The 23,822-nt window shown below is 35.7% G+C and overlaps 1 protein-coding gene across 2 annotated transcripts in view; it reads left to right on the top strand.

The window, feature by feature from the left end:
* LOC134648757 (patched domain-containing protein 3) overlaps window positions 1-23,822 on the top strand; it is a 70,959-nt gene that overhangs the window by 30,332 nt on the left and 16,805 nt on the right. The window contains exons 2-3 of one of the 2 annotated variants that reach the window (XM_063503285.1): window positions 21,264-21,540; window positions 22,948-23,165. In XM_063503285.1, coding sequence (XP_063359355.1) covers window positions 21,264-21,540; window positions 22,948-23,165 — 495 coding nt within the window. Of the gene's footprint in view, window positions 1-21,263; window positions 21,541-22,947; window positions 23,166-23,415; window positions 23,624-23,822 lie in introns of those variants that run through there. The other variant, XM_063503284.1, reaches the window with a different exon arrangement.

The raw sequence follows: 23,822 nt of genomic DNA, 5'->3' as shown, positions 1-23,822 counted from the left end.
TCACATAATTTCCATATCAGTTCCGTGTACAACTATCTAAACGACGCCCTAATGTTGGTTGAATTACCCAACCAATGATACCGCACACGTAAAACATACAAATGCACATATAATCTAAATTGTTATTCCGCCCATGGTAACTCCGTTCCGGTCCGCGTAGTTGAGGAAAGCCCGGGCCAACCTCGGCTCAGCCTCGTGCGGACGTGCTCTATATGCAGCCCGATCATCCTTGCTCGAGCCTTGTGCTTAACCTATGACTCGACTTGAACTTGTGAATTATCCGCGCGCATTTGATATTAGACTTTTTAAATACTGAGCTGTTAGAAATTACGCAAATGAGTCAAAACCGTGAATAAGTATAAAAGTGATTTTAAATATTTTAAAATACATGTTTCAAATAGAAAAGTAATAATATAGGTACAAACCTTATACATACATAATAATATCTATGAGAAAAATAAATACCTAAAAAGTCTGTAGACAGTATACCTACTAGTGTTTATTGTAAATAACTTACTTTTTCTCATCACCTGTTATCTAGACTGTATTAAATTTACAATAAATTATCCTAAAGGTGTATATAATGTGTGAAACGTGTTCATGACTATTCATGAGTTTTCAAGTATATTTTATGTTTATCTACAGCTAGATGAATATCAGCAGTTTGGTTGTATGTTTATATTTACTATAACCTAAGCGCCGTCCAGGGATCTTTGCTTGCTGCGTTTTCCGTCTGAATAATTGCCTACCGTTAACCTTAATGCACCGGTAAATATTTATACAGCGCAAACTAAGATACAATCTGGTGAAGTATTAAACATAGCTAAGTACTGTTGACATGAGAAATATCTTAATAACTACTTCATAGGCAGAAGTAACCCAGATCTGTCTGCTTTGACGTGTCCAAACTGTAATTAACGAAGGAATACCTTTTTTTCTTCTTAATTTCTTCTTAGACAACAATATTGTTGTTACTTATATTAAATTTGTTAATTAAGTTCTAAGCCTTAGATAATATGGAAGAGCGGTGTCTTCTGTTACAAGTATTTTATACTTACTAGAAGACTCCAACCTTTACAACTGTACCCTCTTTGTTAACAAATAAACATTTTTCATTTTTTCATTTTCATTTTTTTCATACCGAGTGGGTAAATAAATGAATTCACGTTCTGTTGTGCAAATGAGCTGCATTAGCTTGTTTTTATGCATTTCCATTCATTCGTTTGCAATTAAATACGTTAGCACAGAGGTTCTAATAACTTTTAATGCACATTAGCTCCTAGCAATTTTATTTCTTGACGCACTTAAGACATAAAGTCTGTAGATCAGATCGTTCATGGCACGAAACAATACAAGAAGACTATTGGAGGTTGCTCCCATTGTTTTGCAAAATGTAACGGCTCAAAGAGCATAACCGCTTGTGGACAATGTAATGTAAAACACGGACATGTGCGTAAATAGGCCTCTCTAGTGCACTATTCAGAGCAAAGCTCGGTAATTTTGGAGCACTGTACGAGGGGCGTTCAAAATATTCTCGGTATTGATATCTTACAACCTCTTCTAAAATTTCTTTCGTTACTGGCCGCTAAGGTTTATTCATTGACATTAAAAAAAAGTATAATTCGAAGCGAGATGTTCTTTTGTTTTTCTGCAATTGCTGAACAAACATGAACATCATGTGGGAATTGACAATGTTAACTAAATTAGAACATCGATGCGTGATAAAATTCTTGACAAAACAGGGTAAAAATCAAAAAACCATAAAAGAGGAAATGGATTGTGTTTACCGTGAGTCTGCTCCTTCTTTATCTACCATTCAAAAGTGGTCAAGCGAGTTTAAACGTGGAAGGGAGAGTGTTGAAGACGACCCTAGACCTGCACGGATATGATGGTCGTTCTTGTCTACGTGACAGCGTGATAAAACGGTGTCCGTCACTTTCTTTCCCACGGTGTTAAACAGTGACAGTTATTTTATCACGTGGATAAAGATGGATAAAGCTATCCATAATAGGCTGGCTGGCCGGCCTGTAGTAGCTACTTCACAAGAAAATATTGATAAAGTGGAAAAACTTATATTGGAAGATGGTCGAGTGAAGGTAAAATCTATAGCACAAGTAACCAATCTCTCTATTGGTACCGTACATGATATTATCCATGACCATCTTAATATGTCAAAAGTAAGTGCAAGATGGGTTCCGCGAATGCTGACTCGGCTTCAAAAAGACATGCGTGTAGCTTGTTGTTCCGATTTTATTGACCTGTGCGGTGAAAATCCTGATGAGGTGCTGCAAAGAATAGTTACTGGAGATGAAACCTGGGTTCATCATTATGACCCAGAGAGTAAACAAGAGTCCATGCAGTGGCACATTAAGGGTTCAGCTCATCCCAAGAAGTTCAAGGTCATCCCTTCAGCTGGCAAGGTCATGGCCACGATATTTTGGGATTGTGAAGGAGTATTACTGATCGATTATAAAGAAAAAGGTGTAAATATCACAGGACAGTACTACGCTAACATTCTACGTCAATTAAAGGATGCAATCAAAGAAAAGAGGCGAGGAAAGTTAACCAAAGGTGTTATGCTTCTGCATGACAACGCCCCCGTCCATACTGCTCATATTGCCAAGGCAGCTATTGTTGAATGTGGGTTTGAAACTGTTACTCACCCACCGTATAGTCCGGACTTAGCCCCCAGCGACTTCTTTTTGTTCCCCAATCTTAAAAAGGATCTGCGTGGAAATAAATTTTCCGATGATGAAGCATTGAAGGCGGCAGTGGAGGAGCATTTTTACACCAAAGATAAAAAATATTTTTATGCAGGATTAAAAAAAATAATTGATCGATCTTTTAAGTGTATGAACATAGGGGGGGAGTATATTGAAAAATAAAAATATCAAACTTTTCGTACTTGTTTGTTTTCATTCTCATACCGAGAATATTTTGAACACCCCTCGTATGTACTGGTAATACTTTTATTATTGTGGTATTTTAGTGATGGGCTACGTATTAGGCGTGTTAGATTTTTATACTTATTTAGGTAATTATATATTTCGTTAATTTCGTTTTATTTTCAATTAAATTTATACAAATGGTAAAACACACAAGCAAATCCTCTGTTTTTGTATCTTTAATAACCTAGTTCATCTATATAGGTATACAACTGTTATTTGAAGTATGCAATATAGAGTTAATGTACGTATTATACGAGTATTTAAAGTAAAGCCATTTCGGTTAGGTTTTAAAACACTCTTACGACCTCTCTTTTCGATGTATGCTCTGTAGCGTATATTGTTTAAGATGCAAAGTGATCTACTTTACGTATATGTCTGGGGTATAGAAATAATAGAAAACAATATCAGTACGTGAGCTTCTACAGATGATAGCCCCCGGCAATCCATTGTTTCTTTACGATCACTACAAATGTTTCCTTACATTTACAAAACGACGCATATACGTATGTATTCCTTTTACTCGACCACCTTTTGTTAATTATACAACCTACCAATTTCATAGTGAGCTTGAAAATATAAGAGGCAATTCGCAATATCACTCAATGGATTCATGACTGTAATTATAATAGATTGAATTTTTTGTGTGTTTGTTTTTTTGTAGCCTACGTTTGGTACATGCAGTGTTTGGAAAATATTAAGCTACCTATCTGCCAGCATTGCTATGATGAACAGGAAACATATATCAAATGAAAAATAAGATGCAGTGCCGAGCGCGCGAGTAATTAATAGGCTAGATAACTAATTTTCATTTATGGTATCAATCAATCAGATTTGTTTTTAGGATCAAATGGGACCCATTACATTAAAGCAATACAATAGTCAGAAATGATAGTCAAAGTCCGACAGTCGTACTTCACTCGCGAAACGCCCGACAAAACGATATGTGACCTTGACGTCAACGTCACAGAGAGTCCATCTTAAAGTATGGACAAAACAAGAAAATTACGATTTTGTCGATAAAATATTGCGTTTATGTATATAGTTGCCATACAATCTTTTTTTGGATAAAATGTGAGGAATCGAATGGTACCTATCCTTACTTATTTCGTTTTTGGAAGTTAAAAAAAAACTTAAATTTTGAAACTTTCAGGTGCGGTATTTTTGTATTATTTCCATATATTTTTTTAATATCCACAATATTGTGATAAATTGCATTTGCTATCTATTTTACTAGATTTTGTTATAAAATTCAACATGTGTCATCATCATTAAAATTCAAACAGAGTGATAAAATGGGGTTGAATATTTTTAATAATTACGCGGACGAAGACGCGAGCGAATGCTAATTTTATTTAAATACGTATCAAACAACGTTATAAGTTAGCAAAGCTAGTTCCAAATGTCATGCAACATAACTACATTGGAATATTTGGAATTCACACTAAAATGTTTAAATTAAAATTCAGTACGCGTTCCTATTGAGTAGGTTTGCAAAGTCGTATATCACCCGTGCGATGTTAATGCAATTTATTTGACGTATGTACGCTTAAGCTATTCGTAAATATTTAGTAAAATGTGTATGTAGTTTATGTACAGATAAACGTAGAAGAATCTGCTGGCAGAATATAAAAGTAGGTAGGTACCTATACCTAGAGTCCAAGAGCTCACGTTATCACATTTTTTACGAGCTTCGATTTTACGAAATAAGACGCGCGGATCAACCAATACTTTGAATGATTCACGGTTAGTTTCACTAGACTTAAAAACTCTAACTCGAAAACAATACAAAAGTTAATCACGGTTCATATCCCGGTCGATATAAGTCTAACGACCAATAGGCCCCGTGCAGGAACTATAGGGGGCAGCATATTAGGAGCTGTCAGATTTTTGGCGCGAGGCGTAAATGTATCGTTTATGCTTCCGATGTAGCCCACAAGATGGCAGAACCTACTATGCACAAGGAAACATACCGACGAGAACGGTAGATGGTAGCACTTGCTTTGGCAATGTACATGTGCACATATGTTTCCGATTCAGGCCACAAGATGGCAGACCCTGCAACGCGCACGGTCCCTAAGATACTAGTTAGCACCAGTAAGTAATTACTTAACTTATATTACAGTCACACCCTAACTGGGCTTCCGAATCGATATCAAACAGTAAAGTGCATGTTGTCGATATTATACAGGGTGCCATTTGAGTCGTGATCAGTAATATGTTTTTCTAACTCCATAAACAACTAGCAATTTAATGCCCCTACTCTTACTAAAATCAGACAAGATTTTTTTTATTTTTTTGTTTATTTTTTGTCATTTATTTTACTTTTACAAGTGGCAATGTGGTATTTAAACAGCTTTGTAAGATATTTGAAATGAAAAATTAAGTAAATTTTATTTCTAACTGGGACAAATGACAAAATTGATGTCAATTACAGTTCCGATTCAAAGAGGCGATTCAATTTAATAATTTAAATATCTTAATAAGCCGTTGTAATATCCTAAATTCACTTATAAAAGTAAAATAAATTACAAAAAATAAACAAAAAATTAAAAAATCTTGTCTGATTTTAGTAAGAGTAGGGGCATTAAATTGCTCGTTGTTTATAGAGTTAGAAAAACATATTACTGATCACGACTCAAATGGCACCCTGTATATAGTATATTATCTATTATATCTTTATGCGGAGTCATTAAGGAGCCCGTTCCGCTGGTAGTAAAAGCTCAGCTCAAGTACGAGCGAGATGCAGAGCGAGTAAATTCAAAATATTCAAATCGAGCACGTAGCTTCAATTTTGTATAATATGAATTCCGCTCCAGCTAGCAAAGCCAGATTAATGACTTTATTTCTGAATAGGCTGTTTCAGCTACTATTATGTAACATTCGATGGAACGGCATGGCGCGCACGCGAAGCTAACATGTATATTTATTTATATTCCATGTTTAACGCGCGTGCCTTTACATAAGTACAGTCAGAATGAGATTATTCAGAAAACGTGCAAAAACAAAGCGTTTTAAAGACAGTCTACAGATCTAGATGGCTGAGGCGAAGATCGAAGTTGATAATATAAGTAACTCCATCTTAGTCTATCCAATACTGATAGAAGAGGAGATATAATATCATCGAATTTAGAGACCCCCCTGGCGACCAGCCCTAAAACCCAGTACCTAAATAGTCTATTGAAGACTTACTGCAAGTGTTTCGATTGTTACGCTTATGATATCGTTTAAATTTGCAATGAAAAATAAAGTTTCAATACGAATTCTATTGGAGTCTAAACCCTAGCTGTTTTAACTACAATAATAGAAGGCCTGTGCCCAATAGTGGGATATTATAGGTATAATGGTAATGATAATGATGATGATTAAAAAACTGTGCGTAATCTGAGTCGGATTGTACAACGATTAAGAGCCCAACAACGTGCACACTAGCGTCACTGCTAAATAATAAAAATAATAATAGTCCAGTAAGTACCTAGACTTGGCTCACGAGATAACCGCCATGTGGGATGTTGATTCGACGATCATTGTCCCGATAGTCGTTTCAGCGAACGGTCTAATAGCGAAGAGTCTCGACCAACATCTTGAGAGACTCTCGCTAGGTGGTTGGATCAAGGGCCAGATGCAGAAGGCGGTGATCTTGGACACGGCGCGGATAGTCCGCCGGTTCCTCTCTCTGCGGTCCTGACCACCGGTAGCTTGGGCCCTGCCCCGCTGCCGGCGGCATCCTAGGTTAGGTTTTTTATAATGTGTTTATATGTATTTTTTTATTGTTTTGTAAGTGTTTTTATATTTTACTTTTATATTCATATTATAAATAACCTTTTAACGTAAGAGGAAAAATAAATAAAGGAATAATAATAAAATGCTTTATTGCACACTACAAAAAATGGTACAAAAGTATGAACAGGTACAAAAATATAGGTAACAACAGGCGGACTTAAAATAATCGTGATTATTTAAATTTGACGAAAGATATTTAAAAAAGGGGGCCGCTACGTACTGTATCTTGGATTAAAGTACCTTTTGAATACATAATACATCAAACTAGTTTCTATGATGCTGGATTCGGCAATCTATGAACTCAAAACAAAAACGGCCGTTTTAACTTTGGACGCATAGATTGACGAACCTAGCAACATATGAAGTCTGTTCTTCGAAATAAAGATATTTTTTTTTTATAAACTAGTTTGATGTATTCAAAAGGTACTTTAGTACAAGATACAGTACGTAGCGGGCCCCTTTTTTTAAATATCTTTCGTTAAATTTAAATAATCAAGATTATTTAGCATTGACGCTAGTGTGCACGTTGATGGGCTCTTAACCCAACCGCGCGGCTCTTACGCCTGGCACGTTTTCTAACATTGCGTGTAGGTAATTAGATGAACATATTGAGAACTAAAAAGACAGCCATTAAAGACGAGGTAACGGCCCTTACAATTAATTTTAAAGGCGGTTAGGCAATGATTATGGTTAGCTCATTCAGTTACGCTAGGATATTATTTAGCTAGAAATATAATTATGTGATGTAAAAATACGCTGAGCAGTAAAGGGGCCCACTGATTACCAGTCCGCCGGACGATATCGGCCTGTCAGTTAGAACAAAAAGTTGACAGCTCCGAACAACTGACAGGCCGATATCGTCCGGAGGACTGGTAATCAGTGGGCCACTTTATAGTACTTTATGCAACCGTTGTTTAAGAGAGGTCAAAAAAGGCGAGTGGCGTGAATAACAATTTGAGGCGAAGCCGAAAATTGTTAATAAAGACGCCACGAGTATTTTTTGACTCGGTTAAACAACGTTGCATACAATACTTTTTCTACGACCAAGCACATACTTTGAAATAAAATTGTAAATTTAACAAATATTGTTCATTCAAGAAGTAGCAAAGAATGGAGGTACGGGCGGGAAAAGAATGAATCAAATAAAAAAAAACATGTCTATGGTTCACTCATCTGTCAGAGATGACAATTAAAATTAGGTTGGCAACAAGGTATTTCATACAATATTTTTTAAGTGGTGATTACACGAAGTATCGTAAAAGTGCCAAAAAGATACTGCGTGTATGCACAAATACTTTTTTGGGGAATAGACTAAAGACTTGTCTTGACAACTATAAGGATAGGGGTTTAAAGGTGTGTGCACGACCCTTTAAATGACAAATAAAAGTACGGGAGTAGAAAAATAATTGAATGCGTTTTTTGTTACGACTGTTGTACGTGGTGATGGGTATTTTTTTCGACAAGTATTGATGGTAATTTATCAATGTTATATTATTTATCTATATGAACATTTGATTAACCATCTTTGACAAGTATCCAAAGATCATATTGAGTTTCCAAAGTCACGTTTAAAGGGTAACCTTGTTCGCACTTGAGCGGTTTCTAATTTTCCGCCGAAACACGTGGCCGAAACTTGTGTGAAGTTGCTTAACGATATGTAAATTCAAACTAATATTGCCAACATTCCTGTACCGTTACTATGAGATTATTAGTCACTACTCAGTAATCAACCATTGCAGTTGGAGCGTAACTTGCACTGTTTTTCATGACCGTGATATCATAATGTTTGCGACGCCACGATATTAATCTTGAGTTTTGTCCTCTTCAATTTTTGTTACACCTGACTTGAAGGTACGTTTTACCCTTCTAACGCTAATCTTAATATAAAAAGACTACCGGCGCGATTCGGAAAATGAATGAGATTACTAGATATGAAATAGTAAAGATATGTGACGCTCCACGGCAAAAGGTACCATTGCCCCGGTTGAATATTGGAGCGGCGTTAATAATAGCGTAATACCCAGCCGCCATAAGGTACCTTTTGCCGTGGAACGTATTTCATATCTAGTGAATCACTAATTAATTTCCCGAATCGCGCCGTGCATGTATTATTTCTTGTGGTAATAAATATTCTCAATATTTTTAGGATCGCTAAGCTAAAGGTGACAGTCCATTTCCAACCGCAGCTGCACTACTGTTCATTTTACTATGGAAATTGACAGTAACAGCGACGCGTTTAGTACCAGTAGTGCAGCTGCGGTCAGAAATGGAATGTTACCCTTACTATATCGATGATGCGCCGCGCGTTGAAGTCGAAAGGCCTGGGCTATAACCGCGAAAATCGAAGTTCTCAAATTGCGGGCATTTTTCTCTTTCACTCTATTTACCCCTTCATTGAAGTAAAAGAGAAAGATCCCAGCATTTTGCGAATTTCGGTTTTCGCGGTAGCCCCTCTGCATATCTGGTTTTAATTTCGTATTCTGAAACTGTTATGGATTTGAGGTATATTAGCAGCCCACAGTGACATTGCTGGAAATGTCAGTGTCAGTTAGCAGCCGACACTCGACAGATCAAATCCATAACAATTTCAGAACTAGAAATAATAATCAGAATCGGGCTAATTGTCCTAATCACAAAATCTGAAATTTTCATAAGATCGGCATCGCGTATGTACCAGCCGGGCTACTCGGGCTAGCACATGCTTGGCGCGACAGTATCTCGCGGCGAGATAGACTACCCGTCCCTCTTTTGTTAACATATTTAGAAAAAGACGGGTTGTCTGTCTCGCCGCGAGATACTGTCGCGCCAATCATGTGCTAGGGGTGCTGTAACGACTCAAACAGTAAATACCTAATGTACTTACTGTTACAGTCGTTAATATAGATTTCGTTCAATTAGTATCCAAATCATTTTATGTAAAAAAACCGTTATTTTATGTATTTAAATATTACGCATACATTTTAAGTGAGTAACCTGTTAATCAAGTTTCAATAACTTATCAAATCGTAAAATATGCATAGTTTGATTAAACAGTGATGTCATAATTTGGCTACAAATTCATTAACTACTTGCAAGACTAGTACTGATGATACTAGCAATGATGATACGTGCATGCTGTAATTATTTATATAAACGATCTTAATGAATTAAAAATCATAGACAACGTTCTTTATAAACCTTACGAAAAAAATCTCATCATCATAATATCAGCCTTTTATCGCCCACTGCTGAGCATAGGCCTCTCTTCGAGTACGCCACTTATCCCGGTCCTGATCCAATCTCATCCAGAAGTGACCCGCAATCTTCCGAATATCGGCCGGCGGACGCCAGGCACTCCTTTCGTCTGTAAGCGGCCACCACTCCGTTAACATTTTGGGCCACCTGCCATCACTCTGCCTGGCAACATGTCCCGCCCAGTTCCATTTAAGTTTGGTAATGTCGTATCCGACGTCTTGCACCTTCGTGCGGCGTCGGATCTCGACATTCCTCACTCGGTCTTGAAGTTTGAAATTCTACGTAATAATAAAACTTACATTTAACCACTGCTTTGCCCGCAACCAACAAGTTGATATTGACATTCAAGACTAGCACTTTCTATACCATTATAATTATAGGTACTGATATAGAAATTATGTAAAAAATAATGTATAATTAGGTTTGCCTAATCGTAACATTGAAATAAGGCCTACAAATGGTCAGCTGTTACAAAATGTGGTCATTAAAAGTTACACGAACACAACGGATATCATAATATCACATAATATACAAATAAAATAGACACATATCCAGAAAATGTTGAGATTGATCGTTATTCAGGTTCTGACTGTATTTCTGTTCCAAAAATTTAAGATATTGATGACGTAGATTTTATTTACAAAGTATTTAACTGCTCTCAAATTGTAATTATGTATGACACCGTAAGATTGTGAACCCGTTAGTTTACAATCTAACGTAGGTTAGGTTAGGTTACATTTTAATCTCGGCACTAAACTTAACTGACGGCAGCAGTTTATAATTTAACTAGCGAGATTGTAAACTGACAAGTGTTTACAATTTTACGGTGACATGTATGTAGAGAGGTATGGGTAAAATCTGAGATAAATGATATATTTCTACAATTCATATATCATTACCTAATAGGTAACTGTAAGTTGTTTTAATTTTTGGATGGATAAGATAAGGTATTCAGAGATAAAAAAATACTTTATTTTATAATATTCTTGTTTACTTATGTAAACTAGAAGTACCTAAATACGAGTAAAATATAAATGTATTTTACTCATAGTCACGAAGACATTTTAATTACAGTTTTATTTTCTGGCACTTTGCAAGATAGCGTGCATAATCGATAAATTAACGATAAGTTACGAAATGAATAACTTTAACTTTTCTAAACATGGTCGAGGCTACTTTGGTGTTCTTTAACGCGTTCAGAAGACATAGCAATTATAAATAGTTGAAATGTTTTTATCTAGGCCGCAGTAGTAGAGGCCAAGGTCCATTGTATTTGACACGAATGCACCTCGAAGTAGATTTAGGTTAGGTTATTTAATTGTACATATGGATCAATGGGTATGGCTATCCTAATAAACTATAAATTTGAAACGTGAACGGATCACAGATTTGCAATAATAATACAGCCTCTTTATTCCTTAATAAACAAACATAATGCACAGTATAATAATTTCTTAATTAAAAAAATTCATTTCATACATTCGAAATTTATCGTATCATTTCATAGTTTCATTTTAATTTGTTTTTTTTTTATATGTGAAATAGTACATTTTATTAAGAAAAATATATGTAAGTAGATTTACAATACACCGCTATAAACGATTCTGATAAGGGTATCATAATAACCAGCTGTTGTGCAGGAAGTAAAAAGATGATGATTGGAAATACATACTAACATAATTATTTCACAGATAATAAGATGAAAGACACGATCAAAATGACAAAAACATAAGTCACCAATCACTTAATAAACCTGGTAAAGAATAATTATTTATTTGTAGGTACCTACTACGTTTTAATTACATATGGCCACAGACAAGACATCCTCTAGACTGAGCATAGTAGCGCTACCCCCTCTGCCACAAATATACGGTAATTTTACTCCACCTTCGAGTCAAAGTGTCTTTGTGTGACGTCCGTGTCTTTGAACGGACCAATCACGGCACGGGGACTCGCTCACCTCGTCCCCCGCATCCCAGTAGTTTTGGCAGCATCGGATTCATGAAATAATTGTTCTAAACTCCATCTAGAGGATTCCTAGTCTATGCATATGGCATAAATATGTTAACCTACTGCTATTAATATAGCTATCACCAGTTTTTTCAATTATTTTCCTATGTAATACCTGTCAACTACGAGTATATCAAGAGGAAAACTCTGAGGAAATCTAGTTACGCGTATATTAGAAAAGCTGCATTTTTCACCGTAACTGGTGCCGAGGCCGACGGGTGCTACTAACTCAGCTAAATACACCTGCTCAGTTGCCTACAGTCACGAGAACCCACTTACGTGAATAAACTAACGCTACATTGTATAATTAAAATTATGATTAATCTGTGATAAACACACTTTATGTTATTTAGAATTTAAAGATAAAATATTTATGGAAGACGACTTAACAATTGCAATTGTGTAGGTATTTGCGAGACACCTTGTGTAATGCTTTAATTTACAATTTTCACAATTTTACTATGCCATAATATGCCATGTTATATTCTCTAATATCACATCATATGGTACAATACACATACTATTGAAAAAGCTATAAACTTAAATATGAATATAAATGTGAATGAAAATGGTATTCCTAATCCCTATACGCAAATTACAGCATGAGCATAAATAATATATTATAATTAAGATAATGTCATATGCCAATGTTATTTATTAGACGTTCAATCAGTGAAAGGGTCGGTCAAGGAGAACTTGGATATTTTAAGTAAACTGCTTAAAAGTTAGCAGATTCCTAATAAAACCTACAAACATAGTTCGTAAAAAATTACGAGATTAATTTAATAGCTTCAGTTTAAACTTGTAGAGGTAAGAGCTTGCTGACCTAGTCAACAGGGTCTACGCTACATGACGGAGTCAACCACAGAACAAGTTGAATGGCGATGCGCGATGCGAGCAGGGTACATGTCTCCGCCGGTTTTGAGCAAGCGCTCGCATGCTACTCGCCCGCGCTGAGCGAAAAACGAAGTAAACATGCCTTTTTGCGCCACAATAACCTTCAGATTAAGAAGCCAGACATCAAATCTGTCTAAAGGAGGCGTATTCATTCACCAGGCACACAAGTTTTTACTACCGTTGCGCGAGTGTTAGTAAATGTGGAGAGGAACGAGCGGCGACACCGGTTCCGATACTAACTGCGCGCGATAGCCATTCTAACATCTTTAATATGTTCTGTGGAGTCAACAGTTTCCAACAAGGAACACAGTATATAAAAAATTACGTCAATTGAAAAAACATTTCAACTTATAAACCTATTTCATGGCCTTCCAAAACAACCAGCAATTGGTAAGTACCTTGGAAATATCACGATTGTACTAAATAACAGATTTTCCTTGGATAACTGTTTCACAGTTACTCCGATTTCATTTGTTTTTATTTAAGTTTACGGTGCTTAGCGGTAGGTGTCAATTAAACAACAAAAAAAATTATCGATTAGGTAAGAGAGAGCCACGTTTTTTTCCAAATTCTATTTGACTATACGCCCTAGCTGGATTAAAAGCCTCAAACTATGAATGAAAACTAAATTAGCAATAAATACAACTACCTACGTAAAAAATAAATTAATATTAAATACTATATTAAAACTGAAGTAAAATAGCTTTTTATTTCCACATTACATTAAATAGATAGAATACAAAGTATTACAAAGTACCTATGTCTCTATTTTATGCAAGTAATGTGGAAATATTTTTTTTTTATTAATCTAATGTAGATCTTTACTGGAATATAGCTAAATAGTTACAATACTTAGATTAGATAAATATGTGCGCCTGATTGGGTCTAGCATTGAATTTTCGGTGCCAATAGGTATTGCTACAAGCGAATATCGCAACGATTTCACCGCACGAGACACCGCATAACTCACGAGGAAAAAACGGTGTGTCCAATAGTCGAGTAAATAAATTATACCGGCTGAAATGAGCCACAAACATGTACCGTTTGAGGTGAACGAACGTGAATTAGTGAATTGGACGTGCAAACTGACTTTTTCGTAGAAATGACGATCTTTTGACATGTTTGTTCCGGATAAATGCAGATCATGTGGGTCATTGTTTAATGACGAAAGTCCGCTTTACTCCGAAATGCTAATTTTAGGAAGATTCGTAACGTAGTACCTATGTAAATAGTTTCCAAATCTGAGAAGGGCTTAAATTTGGAAGCTTTAGAACTTACTGAAAATTTGGCAAAAGCTTATGAGCGCTTAGCTAATGAGGTAGTCGTTCTTTCTATTCTTTCATACACTCTAATCGTTTTCTGATATAGCTAAACATAACCATTCCAAAACATTATCATACTACGTATAGGTACATACTATTTAAGTACTTACTAGTGTTTTTATTTCACACTTTATCAAAATTATCACGCGATTGACTCTACAAAGCTTCAGCTTCGTTCTTTAAGCTCGTTATGAATTTTAAAAACCAATACTTACTTAAAAAAGAACACGAAGTATTATTCACCCGGCTTTTGTTTCTCATAATGCAAATGTTAGTTTTTGCCATTAACGAGAGCGAGTGAAATGAAGCTCTACCTCATTCTCGTGAAATGTACGACACGTGTGACAATACGCGCGTCGTTAAACACATGGCTATAACGGTCAATAAATATAAAAACCATTACAATTCGTAAATTTATGAACAAAATCAAGTGTTCGAGCCCCGATGCACGAGTTCTCGTCTATTGAGAGCATTTTCTTATTTGTACAAAAATAATCATTTAATAAAAAGACAACACTATTTGAAACCTTCACTAATCTAATTACCTTTTGTGTGAAAATATTTTTGAATGTAAGAATTTAATTATTGAAGTGGTAACTTCTTTAGCGGCGCTGTGCACTTTTTGAGGTGGGGAAAAAATGTTAAACTCGAGACAGCGTAAGACGATCACGTGACCGTAAGATTTAGATGGCCACTCATTTAGATGGCATTTAAATCAGTACAGAAAAACTCAATGACATTACATGAAAAACTGTTACATGTAATGTCATTGAGTTTTTCTTTATTGATTTAAATGCCATCTAGTGAGTTCGCTCTAACTGGTATTAATATAACTCGAGTACTAACAGTGATGTGGGTTTCAAGTAATTAACGCTAACGCTAGATGGCGTTAACCTCAATTATACATAGTGCATTTTGCATTAGTCATTGAGTTTTCACTTCTGCCAGCACTCCCTGAGTGCAACCCGTTGTGTTTTTTTTATATAATTTTGGAAGGAATTCAACTGGCCATTACTAGAGGGAGCGACACGGCTCTGCTACTACTGTCAATCAATTCTGTTTCGAGTCCATTTACCGACTCATATCTTATTGGCTCATGATTTGCGCGGATAACCGCATGGAATTGCAGATGAAATTATAGATATCGTTCAATAGCTATAGCGGTTCGCCAAAAAACGCTGCAAATGATGTTAAAGGTATGAAAATCGGTACGATTGATCTTTAGGACATTTGAAACAAGTCCGAAGCCCAAACTTGGTATGTTTTGAAAATTATTTTTAATATAATTAAAAAAAAATTACTGAAATATAATGATGTGATATATTTTTGGAATTGGCTCAGAAAGCCCTTTCGTTTAATACCACACACGATAGGTTTCTAAACATTTTTTTAATTCCATACAAAAAAAGATGACGTCATAACTCCTCTCGTTTTTTTTTATTTGTTGGTGCTTCGGGTCAAATTGTTTCAAATGTCCTAAAGATCAATCCTACCGATTTTTATACCTTTAACATCATTTGCAGCATTTTACTGAATTTCCCGGTGTACCGCCAGCGCTACAACGCAACGTAGAGCTGATCTCGTGTAGAAACGAGGACAGGCTAGATGTGTCAAGAAACGCCTAGACCGAATCGCACTGGCACCTATTCTCATTCTCGTGCGACTTGAGTTTATGATAAACCAGTGTGACGTGACCTCGGGGTCCGTAATCGTTGAGAATCCTAATCGACTGTATGTGCGACAGTGGGGCCCGCCGGGTACTACGGGGAAATATGTCAAATACTCGTATTTAAAATGACTTTTTCAGCACACAGCCGAACGTCAATTATAGATATTTGCCACTAGGCCACCAAACGAAGGAATTACAGCGGAAAAAAATATGGTAATAATTATTCATGTAAGTAATAAAACATTTTTTGATATTGGCCATCGTTTACGAGTTATTTACGAAATACTAAAAAAGGGGACCTTAGAATTTATTTTCTCCCTTTAATTTATTTTTTAAATATTGATCCTAGCGAAATAAAAGAGCACTTATTTTATAAGAAACTTTAAGTACCTTACCTACCTAGATTATTTATGTAAAAGATATTTTTTTGCTGTGGGTGTTTACAAATTATTTACGAAAAACTAAAAAAAAAAACATTTTAGAACAAATTATACGGAAATTTCCCACCTTAATATATTATAAAATATTGATCCTAGCGAAAAAGTGTACTGAATCTTTTTTGTAGATAATTTTATGTAGATTACTTGTGTAATAGAACGTCTTTTGGTACGGGCCACCGTTTAAGAGTTATTTACGAAAATCTATAAAAAGGGACCTTAAACCTTCGTCTTACTGTGGTATAAAAACTTCGAGGTAAGTATGCTGTTAATCGCTTTTAGTTTTAGACATAACCAAATACCGATTCTCTCGAGCGCTTTCGCCCGCACTCGACGAGCGATTGGAACGTTCGTTTGAGTGGTTTTGCTCATAATTGGTCGCGCACATGGCTGTTTAGCAACTCAGCCTAACCCCAATGCAAGAATTACCTACATAGTACATAATCGCTTTTAACCTAGCTGACGATAATTATTTATCTACTTATAATTAAATACGTATGGTTTTTCTTATAGCCTTTTTTAATAATAAGAATTTATTGAATAAAAATTAATGGTATATACCTGTAATCATAAAAATAAAACTTAAATATATCTAATTTACTGAATAAAATCTTTCAGTCAAAAAGAACTCGGCGGGCTTTACCTAAAAACAATTTTTATTTATTTTTAACCATGTTTCGTTTATGTTTTTTCTTTATGAAACCATGCTAGAACTATTTTATTGTCGCACGTTTATATATAATACCTTAGTATATAATATATAACTCTTTGAAACATCAATAATAATCTACGCTACCTGCAGGTTAATTTAGAACTAAGTATAAACGACTATCGGATCTGATAACTAAACCTAATCGTCCTTGTACCAAGTTGGTAATGTGGAAACCGGCAACTTTTCAATTCGATCCTTATCTAATTATTTTTGCTTGTAGAGCAATTTTCCTACCCTATTAAGAATCCTAAATTAGGGTCTCGCCTTGGCAATTAATATTACCAGTAAACTTGAGTAGGTACATTTCTCTAATAATAAATATAATTTACACCTCAGCAGCTCGAACAAGGGTACTTTGATTCTTAAAAACAGTGAGCAAAATGCGATTTTGCTCACTGAGTGAGACAAAATGACATTCAAGTGACTTTTATAGTCAAATGTCATTTCAACATGCGGGGTCTAATACAAGTTCGAAATACTTGGGTTCTATTATCTCTGTCCCTTTCACACTGTTAGCAAAAAGAAACAGACAAAAAAAAGTTAAAACAACATTCAACGGTATATTCACGGTTTATAATATACCCCCAAAAAACTTCAGACCGCATCGTTCCAAACCACGTACGAGTATGAATTCTTAATAATTAATTAATAAAAATAAAGTTTAATATTTGATAAAAACTGATAAAATACTATATTTTAGGTATTTTATTGTACAATTAAAATATTGAACTCAAAAAATACACAGATCATCACGCAAAATCAATTATGTTACTTTTAAGAATTTCTACCATAGTTGGCAAATAGTACGTATCCGCAATTCGGACCGTATCTTACAAAGATTTTTTTTACAAAAAAAAGTTGTCGATTGAAGTGTCAGTTGATGTTTGTTATTTCCATATTATTTTACTGAAATTAAAAAAATAAAAAATAAATAAAACGTTTATTCAGAGATCTTTCTTATAACTAATTACATATATTCTTCTGCCAAACCACAGAGTGGTTTGTTGGCAGACGAGGCTCCTTTATGTATTTGCAAGCTAGGTAGTTGCAGGCCTCCGTCACTCGCTCACGGCCACGCGCTATATGCCTACCGCTCGGCGTATCGTCGACGATACAACCGACAGAGGGCCGGCGAACGCCCGCCTGAGCGCTCGCACCGCACGTTTCCCGCGCTTACGCTTCGAAATGCCGAAAACACGTAATTATTGTAAACCACCACCACCAAACCACGTAATTTTTAAATAATTTTGACAACGTCATAATGAATCGGCCTGGTAGCACCGTATTACAACTTTTAAAAACCGTTGATTTTCCGTAGCGTTGCTCTTGTTTTCCGTATGAGTATTTATTAAATTTATTTACGCGATTTAGGATATTTTCAACTATAAAATTTAATAACAGAGAATCCCGAGAAGGGAAAAATATTATAAATCATTATATAAAACTCAAACATATTTGACTGACTAATAAAAAATATGGTTGATTCGCAACATTCGTTTTATTACAATAATCATCGTATTAGGTACAATAGGTACGTACAACCCTAGCGCATTCTTACGATGACGCGTTGGCACGAGACTCGCACGGCGGGCAACACAGTCTCGACTCTTTGTGCGCGTACATATGGTACATTTCTTCTCGTCTTGAGCAGCAGGTATTATTATTAAGGTTTTGTAGGCTATTATAGCGTAGGTATTTTCACTTTTGTATGGGAATGATGCATCTGTTACGTAGTAACTATTTATTAATCTGTGGTAGTTGATAGGTAACTTAAACTTAGGTATCTACTTAACCCTTTACCTCATGCGTAGCCCTATATAGCAACTATTAAAGTTCATTTTTAAACAAATACTTTTTATTTATGACATGATGTAAGGGGTTAACTCTATATTCTTAGCGTACAGTAAAAGAAAATCAAAATAAAATAAAAATGTAACGTATTATTGACTTTGTATTTTGTTTAATAAAAAATTGCTTAGTTTCTTTTTAAATGTTTGTTTTGTCATCCTTGTGGTCTTTAAATCCGACGGTAACTCATTATAGATCTTAGGGACTAAATATTTTCTACTTCTCTGGCCATAATAATTCGTAAAACTAGGTACCAGCAATTTATTACTATCTCTGTTTCTTATTAACCTTTGATTGACAATAGGTATTTTAAACTCATCATTACACATTTGTTCTAGAGCTAATACTAACTTGACTTTTTCATGGACTGTTAAAATATTGCATTCTAAGAAGAGCTGTTCATAGGTAGTACTTTTACATTTTATTTTAGTTTTTTTGTCAACCATTCGTTTCATGAATCTAATCTGCAGTGCCTTTATCTTATCTAGATACGTTTTAAAAAACGTTTACGTTTATTATTACGTTTTGTTTTTGTGTTCCATTGCGGTAATTAAACTTAATTGTTTGTATATCTTAAGAAAACAGTGCAGGTATTAAGTGATGAAGAAGGATTACATTTTTCAAGTAGTCTAATAGGTATGTTCTCACTGCTCAGGTGAAAAATGTTGTGTACTACACGAGATCAAAGTTATTTACATCTCGTGCGCTTTTGAGTCCCTTACTACGCTCAAGATTCTAAATTAGATAGAATCTTTCGCTTGCACGGGACTCAAAATAAGCACTCGAAGAAATATCAAACTTTGATCTCTTGTTGTACAAATAACTATTTATGTTTCCTGGATAAGTAATGTTCAGATTTTTCCGAGATCATAAAATTTGCGTATAACTATAACTATCGGCTGTATTCGAACTTTAAAATACGTCAAATACTAGAGATTGAAACGCGAAGTAGGAAAGCGGACCCTGGCAAAGGCCGGGATAACGCTAGGTAGAAGAAGAAGACTAGAGATTGAAACGATATGGAATGGATATGTCAGTGTCAAACAAGTGTCAAAAGTGACGCGTTTGTTTGAAGAAACGTCACTTTTGACACTTGTTTGACACTGACATATCTATTCCATATCGTTTCAATCTCTAGTATTTGACGTATCTTAAAGTTCGAATACAGCCGTATGTCTCCGGAATTTGACAAAAATACAAAAAGCTCTGCTTCATTCATCTTTGCTTGCAACCGATATCCAAAATAAATTAAATAATTTACATTGCATCATATAGCCATGCTAGTTACCGTAACAAATGACGTCGAATATCCAGTTTTTAAGGTAAACGTACTAGTGCTCGACATGCTAATGCCCAATAGATGACACCCTGCTGTCACCTCTACATATTGACAATGACTTAAGTTTCATGATGACATGTACTAGGACCGCGTCGAGCACCAGTACGTTTACCTTACTATCATTTTTATGAGTAAAGAATTCCATGTTTCAAGTATGTTGTCAAACAGTTTTCAAGTATGTTAAGCCTTAAATAAATATTTGAACTAATATCCTGTGTAAACTTTTGATATATGGACACTTCAGTATTTTAAGTGACGGATTACTAGCTAAATACGAGCGTAGGTAAAGAATAACTCAAGTGCCTATTCGAGTACTATGAGAGTAGGCTTAGCACGCACCTCACGCACGATACGTCGCGGCGCTCTCATGCTAAGCCTACAGAAACGACGTATCTAAAGTCTATTTTTTAATTCGGTAGACTAAAATGACATTTCATAGTTAATGTTAATGTTTACTTTATGGCAATCAAACTATATAACAAGTTACCTGATGATCTAAAAAACAAACCAATTACATTGTTCAAACATTATTTACATTCTTACCTACTTAAGCATTGTTTTTATAGTGTAAAAGAGTTTTTGGATCAAATTGATTAGCTTCATAGTTTAGCTGTTTGATTGTACTTAGTTATTTTAATATATTGTGTAAATAAACCAAAGATATAGATGTAAGAAATAGATATAAGTAAAAATATTTGTACACCGTCTTCGCGGTAGAATATGATGGAACTTGCATTAATTCTAATTTAAGATCACATCAATGTACCATATTCTGACAAATAAATACATTTCATTTCATTTCAGTATGAAATGACATTTTATGTTCATACTATGAAATGTCATTTTAGTCTACCGAATAAAAAAATAGACCCTAACCTAACCTAACCATGTGATAAATTTTCAGATAAGTTTATACTAAAACCATATGACAAGCAATGCCAAGCCTTGCCCATTAAAACGTTAACGAGTCGAATTGACCCCAGTTCTAGGGTTTTTTTTATAGTTACACTATCCTTCTTCCCAGACTTTGTTCAAATATTTCTAATAAAAAACGTACATTGTTCCAGATGGGTTGCAAACTGACATTCGTCGATGACATCCTGAACCGGTCGTTCTACAAGCTCGGCCTGCTGGTCGGCCGCAATCCTGGCTACTTCATCATCATCCCAGTGCTCCTGACCCTGCTCATGGTCACCGGCTACCAGCGGATCAACTACGAGATGGACCCAGAGTACCTGTTCTCGCCGGTCAGCGGGCAAGGCAAATATGAGAGGCGGATTGTTGAGGAACACTTTAAAGTCAATTATTCGCACAGGTTTAATGTGGGACGGATTACGAGAGCAGGTGTGTAAATATGACATTTATAAACTGTTAAAAACGATTTTTTTTTTATGATAATGTTTGTTGACAAGTAAGAGAATGAAAAGCTGAAGATACTTAAACATACCTATTCAAAACTAAATTAACTGATAATACTAAAAATAAAACGAATGCATACAAAATTACTTGACTTAAAAATGGTTACGTAGAAGGACTTCCAAAATGTTGCCCTATTAATACCTATACAGTTTTTCTTTAAAAATGCTTTAAAATGTTTAGCTTGCCATATTAGAAATACTTGAAGGTAGAGTTTTATACATAGTGGGTAGCGGTAATATTACAAGTACCTAAATTGAAAACCGTAACATTTTCGAAACTGTAACAGACATTATTTCACTTGTTGTGCAAGAAGTTTATTTTTGACTACTTTTTGTAACTCGTTTTCCTTATTGTATTTCAAATCTTCACCGTCGCTTCGTCTGTGTCTGTAAATACTATCAATTGAATACGGATCCGTTAATCTTAACCAATCATCCGATTTCAACCAATTGCTTTGTCCTTCGATCTGAGTGCAATGACAACAGGTTATCGACTGTGCATACTGTTCTGTAGAGTAGATACAACATAATATCAGTTTTTCAATCATTAATTAACACCTTATAATAAAGTCTAATAATACCTAACACTGATTTAAACTCTCACGATTTTTACAGATTATTAAATTGTACAACGGGACTTAATCGCGTATCTAAGTTTTAAGATTTACCTCCGACGTTTCGAGGACGGCGTTGTCCCCGTGGTCTCGGAGAAGACAATTTAATAATAATACCTAGTTGTAATTTAAAGAAAAAACCTTTGCATCACTAATTAATAGACACTAATATTTTTGATTGATTAATGTTTATTTATGAACATATATATACTTGTATCTATCTAATCTAATATTTGTACCTTTAAACGATCAATTCTTGTTTATTTATTTATATATATATTTCGGGGATCTCGGAAACGGCTCTAACGATTACGATGAAATTTACTATATGGGGGTTTTCGGGGGCGAAAAATCGACCTAGCTAGGTCTTATCTCTGGGAAAACGCGCTTTTTTGAGTTTTTATATGTTTTCCGAGCAAAGCTCGGTCTCCCAGATATTTATTTATCTATACTTAAGTGGCAAAGAGTTCATACTGTTCTTAGAACTCGATTTCCACTTGAAAATAGGTATTTTAATTTTAGTTTGCCACTTTGCCCATTTTCCTGGTCTGTCCGTTTATCTATAACTTTTGCTGTTAAACTTAATTTTGGATATCCAGTATCCACCTCCGAGAGGGGAAATATAAATAACAGCGATCCCACAGCGGCAGCTAGTGATTAATAATTTACATACTTGTTTGATTGATAAAATAATTTACAAGTCCTTTTTTATGTTACAGGCAGATTTGGCCGAACCATAATCGTCCCGAAAGACAACAACACGAACATGCTGCGAGCCGAAGTGTGGAGAGAACTGCGTCAGCTGGACGAGCTCGTGCAGAACATCACCGTGACCCTGCCCAACGGGGAGACCTTCACGTACAAGGAGGAGTGCGCCAAGTGGGAGGGCCAGTGCTTTACCAACGACATTCTGAACCTGGACAAAATTATCGAGGAGGTAAGACTGATCAATATTTGGCCGAACCATAATCGTCCCGAAAGACAACAACACGAACATGCTGCGAGCCGAAGTGTGGAGAGAACTGCGTCAGCTGGACGAGCTCGTGCAGAACATCACCGTGACCCTGCCCAACGGGGAGACCTTCACGTACAAGGAGGAGTGCGCCAAGTGGGAGGGCCAGTGCTTTACCAACGACATTCTGAACCTGGACAAAATTATCGAGGAGGTAAGATTGATCAATATTTGGCGGAACCATAATCGTCCCGAAAGACAACAACACGAACATGCTGCGAGCCGAAGTGTGGAGAGAACTGCGTCAGCTGGACGAGCTCGTGCAGAACATCACCGTGACCCTGCCCAACGGGGAGACCTTCACGTACAAGGAGGAGTGCGCCAAGTGGGAGGGCCAGTGCTTTACCAACGACATTCTGAACCTGGACAAAATTATCGAGGAGGTAAGACTGATAAATATTTGGCCGAACCATAATCGTCCCGAAAGACAACAACACGAACATGCTGCGAGCCGAAGTGTGGAGAGAACAGGGCCAGTGTTACCAACGACATTCTGGACCTGGACAAAATTATCGAGGAGGTAAAATTAATCAATATATCGACACCCCTGGGGCAAAATATTATTATTATTTGTATCTCCTT

The sequence above is a fragment of the Cydia amplana genome, chromosome 6, assembly GCF_948474715.1.
Source record: "Cydia amplana chromosome 6, ilCydAmpl1.1, whole genome shotgun sequence".
Taxonomy (NCBI): Eukaryota; Metazoa; Arthropoda; class Insecta; order Lepidoptera; family Tortricidae; genus Cydia; species Cydia amplana.
This window is presented reverse-complemented; position numbering and strand designations above follow the sequence as displayed.